Source organism: Castanea sativa, chromosome 12 (assembly GCF_040712315.1).
Source record: "Castanea sativa cultivar Marrone di Chiusa Pesio chromosome 12, ASM4071231v1".
Classification (NCBI taxonomy): domain Eukaryota; kingdom Viridiplantae; phylum Streptophyta; class Magnoliopsida; order Fagales; family Fagaceae; genus Castanea; species Castanea sativa.
Window position 1 is genome coordinate 23,340,188 of NC_134024.1, and position 11,805 is coordinate 23,351,992.

At 31.5% G+C, this 11,805-nt stretch overlaps 1 protein-coding gene across 1 annotated transcript; it reads left to right on the top strand.

The window, feature by feature from the left end:
• Positions 1-4,730: 4,730 nt before the first annotated feature.
• On the top strand, positions 4,731-6,832 carry LOC142618356 (putative pectinesterase 63). Its single transcript, XM_075791278.1, has 4 exons — positions 4,731-5,228; positions 5,490-5,693; positions 6,185-6,429; positions 6,673-6,832. Exons 1-4 carry the CDS (start codon positions 4,731-4,733, stop codon positions 6,830-6,832), a joined length of 1,107 nt encoding a protein of 368 aa, XP_075647393.1.
• The last annotated feature ends 4,973 nt before the right edge of the window (positions 6,833-11,805 follow it).

Here is an 11,805-nt window from a genome sequence, read left to right on the forward strand (position 1 = left end):
TATTCCTTCATGGGGAATAAGGCAGGGTGATCCATTGTCCTCGTATCTTTTTATTCTTTGCGTGGATTACCTTAGCCAACTTATTGAAATGAAGTGTGATAGTAACCTGTGGAGTCCGGTGAAGGCTTCTAGAAGTGGGCCGGCCTTCTCTCACCTTATGTTTGCGGATGATCTTGTTCTTTTTGCAAAAGCAGACCTCGCAAATTGTTCTACAATCGGAGATGTTTTGGATGAGTTTTGTGTGGTGTCGGGTCAAACCATTAGTGACTCTAAGTCTAAGGTTTATTTTTCGCCGAACGTGGATCAAGACACTAGAGAATCTTGAGTGATATTCTTGGTTTTGCGTCTTCCCCAAATTTGGGGAAGTATCTTGGAATTCCCATCAAGCATCCTAACTCTTCATCTCAAGATTTCAATTTTATTTTGGATAAGGTGAAGGGGAAATTAGCGGGGTGGAAGGCTAATTTATTGTCTCTAGCCGAGAGGGCGGTGTTAGTTCAAACCTCAACCTCTGCCATTCCTTCTTATGTCATGCAATGCTCCTATCTTCTTGATCGGATATTGCAAGGGGTGGACCGAGTTAATAGGAATTTTCTGTGGGGGTCGACTGAAACAGTCAAGAAGATGCATTGGGTTGGATGGCACAAAGTTACAAAACCGAAGACTGAAGGAGGTTTGGGTTTGCAAGCTGCCAAGGGTAGGAATATTTCCTTACTCTCAAACTTCAACTGGCGACTGCACACAGAGAGTGAATCTCCCTGGGCTAGAGTGCTGAAATCAAAATACTGTAATGCTTAGAGGCTTCAATCTAGACATGTGGGAAATCTTCCTTGTTCTCGGGTTTGGTTAGCCTTGAAGAAGGGGGCTGACACTTTTAATCGGGGTATTAAATGGGTGGTTGGTAGTAATAGTAACCTGAATTTTTGGTTTGATAATTGGTCTCCTGACGGTCTGGTTCGCCAAATGATTCAAGGCCTCTTGTCTCTAGAAGATCAGCAGCAAAGGGTCCAGGATGTTTTCAAAAATGGTTGTTGGGATTGGGGTTGCCTTTCCTTTGAGATCCCGCAAAATATCAAGCTTGTTATTCAAGCCACTCCGTGTGCTCTAAATTCCACAAGTGGGGATAAGTTAGCTTGGTCTGCCTCAAACCAAGGTAAATTTGACCTTAGAAGTGCCTATAAAATTGCTATGGGTGATGTTCACAATGAGGAGTTTGTCAGTAAGTGGATTTGGAAAGTGGATATTATTCCTAGGATCAAAACCTTTATTTGGCAATGTTTTCACAATAGCATTGGGGTTAAGGAGTGTTTAGTGAAAAGGGGTGTGCTGGAAGATGAAACCTGTCCATTATGTGGTAGAAATATTGAAACAATCATCCATGCATTGCGAGATTGCAGGAGTATTAAACCCGTGTGGATCCAGTTAGGAGTGCGATGGATTGATCGGAGATTCTGGGCAGATGAGCTACATGAATGGCTTGATTTGAATGTGAGACAAGGGAGCTGCAGGGGCACCAACAAATCTCCTTGGAGAAATATTTTTTTTATTTGCTATTTGGTGTATTTGGAAGAGCAGGAACTACGTGGTGCTCAATGGGAAATCTCAAAATCCAAGACTAGCGACAGAAATTCTACACAGAGCCAGGGAGTTCACTTTTTGTGCAGCTTCTCCTATTAATTCCTGGCGCATGGTGGTGAAGCAAGTTAGATGGGAAAGACCTCAGGCTGGGTGGTGTAAACTTAATACTAATGGGGCAGTTGGGACAGGCGTAGGCAGGGCGGGCTGTGGAGGCATAATTAGAGATGAGCATGGGCAATGGATTGCAGGTTTCTCCAGGAGGATTGGTGCTGCGAATAGCATCACTGCTGAGCTGTGGGGGCTGCGTGATGGGCTGATTTTATTATGTTGCAGAAAACTTGATTCTATAGAAGTCGAGATAGATGCTAAAGCAATTGTAGATGTACTTCTCAATCCTGGGTGTACAACCAATTTTGTGTCGCCTATCTTGGATGATTGTAGGGCATTGGTTTCTCGATTTAGCCGAATTTGCTTCAAGCATTACTATTGAGAGGCAAATTGGTGTGCTGACAAGCTTGCAAGGATAGGGGCTAGCCAAGCCTTAGATTTTTCTAATTTCCATAGTCCAGCTGTGGACATTGTAGCCTTCCTTGAGGAAGATGCCAATGGGCTGTGTGTAGCCAGGCCTTGCTCTGAGCTTTCTCTGTTTTAGTGTTTTTCTACTCCCCTGTTTACCAAAAAAAAAAATTGAACTCCAATTAAAATTTAATTTAGAATCTAATTGAATTTAGACTTTTTAATTTTTGCACTTAATAATTCACTTGACACAAAAATTAAAAAAATTAGATGAGACACGTGGCGCAAAATTAGACTCCAGTTTAGAATTTAATTGGATTTTCTCTTAACTTTAACTATTAATATATATATATATATATGTGTGTGTGTGTGTGTGTGTGTGTGTGTGTGACTTAATTGATTTTAGTTATACAAAAAATGCTCACAAATATAAAATCATTCAAAAATTATATTTTTTATGATTTACTTATATAGGACTCCTCGTTTTTTACACTAAATTAACTCATTTGACACAATTTTTTTTAAAAAAAAACTTAGATTAAATAGGACACATGGCACAAAATTAAACTCCAATTGAAATCCAATTTTTACATTGAATTAACTCACTTGGCACAAAAATTTAAAAACTTAGATTAGATGGGACACATGGTGTAAAATTATACTCTAATTTAATTCCATTTTGAAATCTAATTAGATTTTCTCTCAGTTTTACCTATTATTATATATATAGATATATAGATTACACCATAAGAGTTACACAATTTTTAGACCGTAGAGTTCTATAAGATCTAATGGTTAAAAAAAAGTCAATTATTTATGTCATCATTAAACATTTATTGCTTGTCACACCATCTACATTAATTCAAAAGCTTTTTTTTCCCCTTCGTCTATACCTTATTTATAACAATCCTGTTTAGAGAGAGAAGGTTATTCAATTTTATCACATCTTTAACGTGTTTAGAGAGAGAGAGAGAGACTAACATTTTTTAATTATGAAAATATTATAATCAATTTGTAGAGAAGATGAGTTTGAATGAGTTTGAATTAAAAACAAATTCTAATCACTAATACTAAGAATAAGATTTTGATAGTTTCTTCTAAAACAGGTTAAAGATGTTACTCTCTCTCTCAACACATTTAAGATTTTAACAAATTCTAATATTTTCATATTTTTTTAATTAAAAAAAATTAAAGATGTGCCTTTTAATTGGGAGGAATTTGGAAAGCAATAAATAAGAAGAGAAAAAAAAATGGGGACGAATTTGGAAAAAAAAAAAAGATGTTTACTTCATCAATTGGGAGGAATTTGGAAAGCAATAAATAATGGGAGAAAAAAATGTATTTAATTTGGTAAGGATGTTAAAAGTAATAAACATTAATGATGCATTTTTTAACCTATAGATCTCTTTGAAATCTAAGGTCTAAAAAATGTGTAACTATAGAAAAGTTATATTTAGTGTAATTCTAAGCAATGTTACACCACCTAATAACTTATTATTAAATTCATATTTTGGAAATCCAACAATTTAATTACATGTTCTATATATTCTTAACATGCATATCAATTTTCCAATCGGATGTAATTTATTATTCGATCCAAAAACTCATCTTTTATGCATTATTTAAACTATACAAACTTGAATTTAAAAAAATTGATTGATGACATGATTATTGATCTTTGATCATTTTTAAAATTTTCAAACAAGGAGAATATACAAAAATAAAGTAATCTAGCAGAGGACTTATCAAAATTCACATCTAATTAAAAAATATTAGTAATGTAATATTACTTAAAGTTATACCAGGTATATCTTGCCTTCCCTGAAGACTCTGCAAGTCAAAATTCAATTTATCCTGTAAAATATATATTTTTAGGTTGGCAACCATGAAAAAATTGTAACTTTTTAGAACTTAGTTTGTCTAGCAGTTTAGTATAGAAATATTCAATTAAACAAGACAAATGAAGTTTAGCACAGTTGAAGACTCAAGAAATCAGAAAAAGAAAAGTGTAAATAAGTTTCACTTATCTCTACCGTTCGAGATTTGTGCAGATTTTAGATCTGACTTTTTTCCTCCATAGATGTAGGCTGTTAGGTTGAACTACGTAACTATTGTATGTTATTGTATTCTATACTTTATACTTTTGCTTTTACAACCGTACTAACATATTCAACATGGTGTATCAATACTAATATTTAACAGTGAAGATTTGAGATATCTAATAACCGTTATTATTTTAAGTATAAATTAAGATTAGGTAGCTATATATATATATATATATATATATATATATATATATATATATATATATATATATATTACCTCTTTTATGTGAAGACAGCTCTGTCCGTACAAAATAACACCTTGGGACATCCATCCAATGGTTTAGGAGTGGGTTCGTAATTATCTCCCAATGAGCCCTTGTTATATTTGCCCAATTTCCATCTTAAGGATTCAGATTCCTGGTGCATACATGTTACATATGTATAAGACAGGAAATTTCTAACTAAAACCACTAAAGAAAGCGAGGAACTCTCTTAGTCTCACATGTATTTAAGATTCTCTTACCTCAACCGAGGCTTATAAATTAAACATACACTGGCTTATCTTCACAAAAAAAGCAATCAAACACAAACATGGCTGGAAAAATGGCATCATGCATTGCCGTACGTGTTGCTTTGGTGACATTTCTCCTTGTTTCTACCTTTGTCATCGCAGATGATAACACCCCAGTTCCCGGTGACAGTTCACAAATAAGCAATTGGTTTCAAAACAATGTGAAGCCGTTTCAGCAGCGTAAGGTTTCTCTGGACTCAGAACTTGTTCAAGCTGAGGAAGATGTTAAAATCATCAAGGTTAACGAAAATGGAGGAGGAGATTTCACCACCATCACCGACGCCATTAAAAGTATTCCGGCTGGGAATACCAAACGTATCATTGTGCATATTGGACATGGAGTATACAAAGAGAAAATAAAAATTGAACGTACCCAACCGTTTGTTACTTTACAAGGAAATCCTCAAAGCATGCCAACTTTGACATATGATGGCACAGCTGCCAAATATGGAACTATAGACAGTGCCAGTTTGATTGTGGAATCTGATTACTTTGTTGCCGCAAATCTTATTATTCAGGTATATATATCTATATATATGCGCTTCTACAAACTCATTCATTTTTATGTTTTTTGTGTTTTACTTGAACTTTATGCATGTAATTGTATGTTTTAACACTTGTTTACGTACAATATTTCACATCAATATCTATAATTGTTGTAGAAATGTTCACATATTAACACATATGAAAGTAGAAAAAACATACGCGAGAAAACGAGTACAAGAGTATAAACGCCCTATACATATCTCTGATAACATGCTGTGGATTTCTTATTACAGAATTCTGCACCAAGGCCTCATGGGCAGTCTGGAGCTCAAGCAACTGCATTGAGGATCTCCGGCGACAAGGCAGCCTTCTTTAACTGCAAAATAAAAGGATATCAAGACACTGTCTGTGACGACAAGGGCAACCATTTCTTCAAGGACTGCTACATTGAAGGCACCGTTGATTTCATTTTTGGAAGTGGAACCTCTATTTATTTGGTTTGTCCAAACTTTTTCTAGTTATCATGTGAGTGGCACAAATTATTTCACAAATTTTTCTATATATTTCAACAGGGCATAAAAATTTGAAAAATAGACATTTTAATTAGAAACATGCATGTGCCATTTGACCTAAAGTATAATGGCAAAAATATTTCATAGTTTTTTTTTTTTTTGAAAAGGATTTCATAGTTTATTAAGTTTGTATAACATCATTTTTATATGGACACGCTTGCTAACAAAACTCTTATTAAAAAATATATATATTTTAATGATTTAGATTAAATATTATAAATTTAAAAATGTACAAATTATTACGTCATTTAAAATTTTAATAAAGAAAATCTTAATCATGAAATAGATTATTATCACATCAACAATTTTAAAATTTTCATTGAGTCTTATTTTGTTTGTTTGTTTTTTTATTATTTATTTTCAATCTTGGTGATAAAAAGAATAATAATGGACAAATATTGTTTTGGTGCATGCAGAACACTCGGTTATATGTACTCGGGCAAGGTAATGACAACACGTTTATCACGGCACATGCAAGGGACTTTCCCTCGGAAACTACTGGATACTCATTTGTACATTGCAATATTAGTGGCACTGGACATGGTGCATACTTAGGCAGAGCATGGAGGGCGAGGCCAAGAGTGGTCTTCTCCTACACCGACATGAGCAGTGAAGTTAATCCTCTTGGATGGAGCAATAACCTCCACCCGGAACGTGACAGGTTGAGCAATCTTTTTTCTATTTGTTTTCGGTTAGTAATATTCAATAGGATAACGATCATTACACATTCGCTATTGTATCCTCTCCATACACACACTGCCCGTCACATAGGCTGAAATCTTGGAGTGTGTACAGAATGTGTATTTCTCTGATACCAATTATCGATTATCTCAAAAATTTTAATTGTTAGAAAGTTGTAAATTTAATCATTGAATCTAACACAGTGATTATATTGGCATTGCAGCACTGTTTTCTTTGCAGAAAACAAGTGCACCGGACCAGGTGCAAACCCTGCTAAACGAGCCAAGTTCGCCAAGCAGATGAGTGATGCTGAAGCTAAACCATTCCTCTCCCTTGGCTTTATCAAGGGTTCCTCGTGGTTGCTTCCTCCTCCAAATGTGTAGCTTCATTGTTTGGGGAGTAATATTGTACACTCAAAGCTAGTGCATGAATGCGCAGGATCGCTCATGCAAATTAAAGTCGTTTTTGTTTTATACTTTATTTTTCGATTTGTAATAGGATGATTTCAAACTAATGGTTAAGGATTTGGTCATTTGAAATAGTATTGAGAATTACTTACCACAGAACAAATGGAAGCTAAAAACAAGTGGAATATTGTTAGTTATTATTAGAGTCAGAGTATAGTGGTATTCAATTTGAGAAATGATATATCCACAACATTTTCACAACATTTTTACAACAAATTTTAAGTGGCAGGTTATTACTGGTTGTTATTGTTAGGAGAAAAACGTAATCTTAGTGTTAGGTTCAAATTTAAACCAATAATAACTAACCACCTATGATTTGTTGTGAAAATGTTATAAAAATATTGTGGACGTAGCATCTCTTATTCCATTTTCTTATGTGAATTGTCTCACACTAAATTTAATTAATAGTTCTGTTAATAGATGTCTTTAAAACATGTGTTAATGTATAATTTTAATGCCACTTTCATTAAAAATATAAAAAGATGTTAAAACTTTTAGGAGCCATTTGGTATAAGATTTTGAGCAACAATTTTCAGTTTTTAAACAACATTACACATATTTTAACACAATTTTTCACCCACACGTATTTAAAAAAAATACAAACAATGTTACTAAAACAACATTACCAAACGGACCCTTAATTATTTTTTTTCCATATAAAAAGTTTTGAAATATAGTTCTTAGATCAATACCCTTAAAGTATTCGTTAATTTTTCCTTTTAATTAATAAGATCAGCTAACCATTATTAGTAAGAAGAAGAAGTATTACATCATTGTATTTTTAAAGTATTAAATAATTACTCATCATAATAAATTCTTAAAACAAATAAAATTATAAATGTTGGAATATTACCCCATTTGAAAAGTTAAATATTTCAATTTGAAAACAATTGTGTATATTATATATTTCCCTATAAAACTTTAACTCACATTGCATACCTAACAAACTAAAGTAATAAACACATAGGAAAAAGAAATAATCCAAATGATACATTTAGTACAGATCTTTCAATTGCTTATTAAATTACATCAGATGAAGCTACTATTTTTGCGGTTGCTAAAATAGAGGTTTAAAGTGAATAGTCCTAAAACCCAATAATATTATTGTAGAATGTCTTTTAGATCACACGATGATAGAATGGTGTAACTTTCACCCTGATTGAACAAAGAAAAAAAAAATCCCACGTCATTCTTTATCAATATTTTACAAAATCCATTTGCAAAGTATTTTCTTTTAATATTTGCAAGATAGTCATGCAAAAAAAAAAAAAAAAAAAAAAGAAAGAAAGAAAGAAAAAGATACTCGTACAGCAAATGCCTAGAACTTGTGATCGTAATAGGGGTGTAATCTTAGCGAAGAACTTTGAGTTCATGCCAGGATGAGCTATACGGATTAAGGACGGAAGGGAAATATTGTTGGTGACAATTGAATTTTTATGTCATGCTTGAATCTAATATTTTGGAAAACTAGAGTTCAAATATATCTCCCTACCCATTGTTGTATCGTACCTGTCGAAGTATTATTAAAAGAAAAAAAAAAGTAATATTGCAATATTTGGCAAATTAACAAACCCATTAACAATACCATCCCAATATATATATATATATATATATATATATATATATATATATATATACACATGCATAATATTAGGATTAGTGCCCTAAAATCCTATTGTACAATATTGTATATGATATTATGTATAACATTATGTTATAAATAATGATGTTGTTTTATTATCTAAAATAATGGTAAAATGAATATTTGAACATTATCATATAGTCCTTGAGATGCATAGTATGTGGTTTATGTGATTAATCAAGTTCTTTGTAAACTCAAAACATTAATTCGTAGTCAGTGATGAAATTGAATATTCCATCTGTGAAGACTATAACATGTCAATTAAGATGTTTTGTCTTGATCATGGAAGTAAAGACTTCTAGTTGATATGTTGATGTGTCTTAAGTGTCTAAAACATATAAAACTGGACTGCTGTAAGATTAATTATTCTATTAACGACTGTCAACTGAATAATAAATCTCACGACTTCAATTTACATAAACTCTCAATCCTGAGAGAATAGTGAATCTGATCATGAAATGTAAGTTGCTTTAATATATCAAGAGTGAGATCTAATTCAACAGTTAAAAGCTCAATATGTTGGGCAGCCACATATAGTGGTAAAGGAACACATATTCTCAAGGTGAAATTCATAGTCTTTCTTTGTAGAGATATAAAATATTTCTTTGAGATAAGTTTAATGAGTTTGATTATTCAAAGTGTTAGGCCTAACCACTTTAGTAAAGAGTTACTAAAGTTTATATTTTATGAAATTTAATTTCATAAATATATATATGAATAACTTAAAGGATTAAATAGAGTATTCAAGGATCAAGCGGTAGTAATTTTCAAAGTGACAATTATATATTTTGACTTTGTATTACTACGAATATTTTCATGAAGGAGTTAATTGTTTAGATAATAAAGTCTTGAGATTTAATTTTATTAATAAAGCCTAGAGTGCAATTATATTTATATAGTGGTATTAAATATAATTAATGGTAACTTTGAGCTTGTCAAGAGTTGATAGATAAACCTAAAGCCCATTAGAGCTAGAGTTTTATTTGTCCATTTGATCCTATCCCAAGCCACACACTAAAACCTAATTGGACTGACACAAAAAACTAACTCAATTAGATAATCAGTTGTTTATTTAATAAGAATTATTAAATAAAGTAACTGCTTTTAACAGTTAAAAACGTATGTACGATTAAAAGAGAAAAATATAAGTTTCTCTAAACACATTTTCTTTTGAACAAGTGCATATATAACTGATTGAGAGACCACACATCTTGGACATATGTGGAATTATGGTGAAGATTGAAGGTCTTCCCAAGTTTGAACTTCTTTTGTTTTGAATTTCATTGCATCAAGGTGCACCTTTATATTCTTTATTTCTAAAATTCTAAATATTTCACGTTATCTCGTATGAATGAAGTAGATCCTTGTGTTGCTTCTGCTGTGGGTTTTGTATGAGATGCAAAACCAGTTTTTCTAACACATAATAATAATGAAATTTCAAAATTAGAAGTGACATGGCATAAACCATATGTACACCATTAGACTAATCTGATAAGTATTAAAAGAAACTACTAACAAAATGCTTGATTTGTTAAAAGCATAAAGTTTATGAGCTTTATTATTCAAATTAAAAATATTAGACCAAATTTGTAATAAATAAAAAAAAGGTAAAGTTGAGAGTGTTTACAAACTAAGTTGGCTTTAGGATTTAAATTGGTAAATTTGAAAAATCTTAGACCTGATTGACATTAGCCTAAACTTTAAGATATGTTATTGAAATTTATCTTAAAAAAAGTTTTAAAATTTTAATTAAGATTATATCCCGAATATAACTAGGTCCTGTGAAGACTTTTATATAATCCATGTTCCCAACAATAGCCATTCCAATTAAAAATATGAAAGTAGCAAATATTATTGGGTTTTTCAAATAAGATATATAGGCAAATTGGAATGTATTTGGGTCTTTCAAATGCAAATATGATGGGGTTGGGATATATTTTAGAAAGATTGGGTGATCAATTAAATGAAAGACAACTAGAGTTAAGAGTTTCATATTTCTTATTTTTTATTATACGATGAAAAAGATAAAAAAAAATTCATACAAATTTAATTTATTTTGATAGGCAAACTCCTATGATTCTTTTTTTATTTTTTATTTTTTGAACAATTGATAATTAGGGAAAGGGGATTTGAACCTTAAATATCTATTTTTGAAGTATTATGAAATACTAATTGAGTTACAAAATTTTTACCCCTCTAATAAAAATTTTAATACAAAAGACTTACAATTAATTAATATAATAACAAATATAATTAGTTGCATTTTTATAATTATGGATTCTTATAGCTACATGTCAAATAAAAAATCTAGAGTCAGAATCTCGTCATTTTCAAAATCCAATTGATATCTTCCCTGATAATAATTTCTTGCAATCAAATATAAATTTTTTTTTTAGTACAAAAATAATGGATGTGATAGAACCGCATGTAATGTAAGTCAAGTGTTATCAGGGAAAATTTTCTTCATGGAGTGCCTTCCCACAGGCATGCGTGGAGCCCACATGTCTGTGAGAAGCACACTCTATACACATGACGCACAAAATACCGACTCCTCCTGTCAAATCTCATTCCGATTGAGGTTAACCCAAGCCAAATCTCAAAAAAAACACCCAATAAATTTGTAATAAAATATTAAGAAAATTTAGGAAATTACGAGAAAATTTATGATCACAAATTTTTTTTTGCTACAATTTTGAGAGGTAAATTGTGAATAATAAAAAATAAAAAAGAGATGGGTTCAAATTATACATGGTGTAACTTTTGTAAAATTACACTTTTTTTCTCTCGTAAATTTATAAGTGATCTAATGACTAAAAAAATATTATTAAATGATATTAATTCTCATCTCATTCATAATTAATACTAATATTTTTTCCCTTTTTTATTTATTATTTTTTGCTTGATTAAAGGGTACAATACGCCATATATATAAAACAATTGGAGAAAGGATGAAAAGAACTCCAATTCACTTTATGAAGGAAAAAAAACTATCCTTTTGTGCTACAAGACTCTTGTTAATTAGGAGTTGAATAATATGTGTGGTTTTTTTTCCAATTTTTTTTCCCAATTTTTAGTATGAACACGGAACAACATATATATCTTGTAGCGATGATATTGATCGACAGCTATGTCTCCATTGCTTCCATTCGCTATCTTACCTGCAATTTCATTAGTTGTAAGGATTTGTTTTTTCTTTTATACTATTTAGGAACTAGTAATTATAGCCATAAGAAAAAATGGAACTAGG

Excerpts from the sequence above, each read along its gene's own strand:
- LOC142618356 (XM_075791278.1), top strand. The coding sequence starts at position 4,731 with ATGGCTGGAAAAATGGCATCATGCATTGCCGTACGTGTTGCTTTGGTG. Across the intron at positions 5,229-5,489 it reads CCGCAAATCTTATTATTCAG|AATTCTGCACCAAGGCCTCA; the intron begins GTATATATATCT and ends TTCTTATTACAG. Across the intron at positions 6,430-6,672 it reads CTCCACCCGGAACGTGACAG|CACTGTTTTCTTTGCAGAAA; the intron begins GTTGAGCAATCT and ends TTGGCATTGCAG.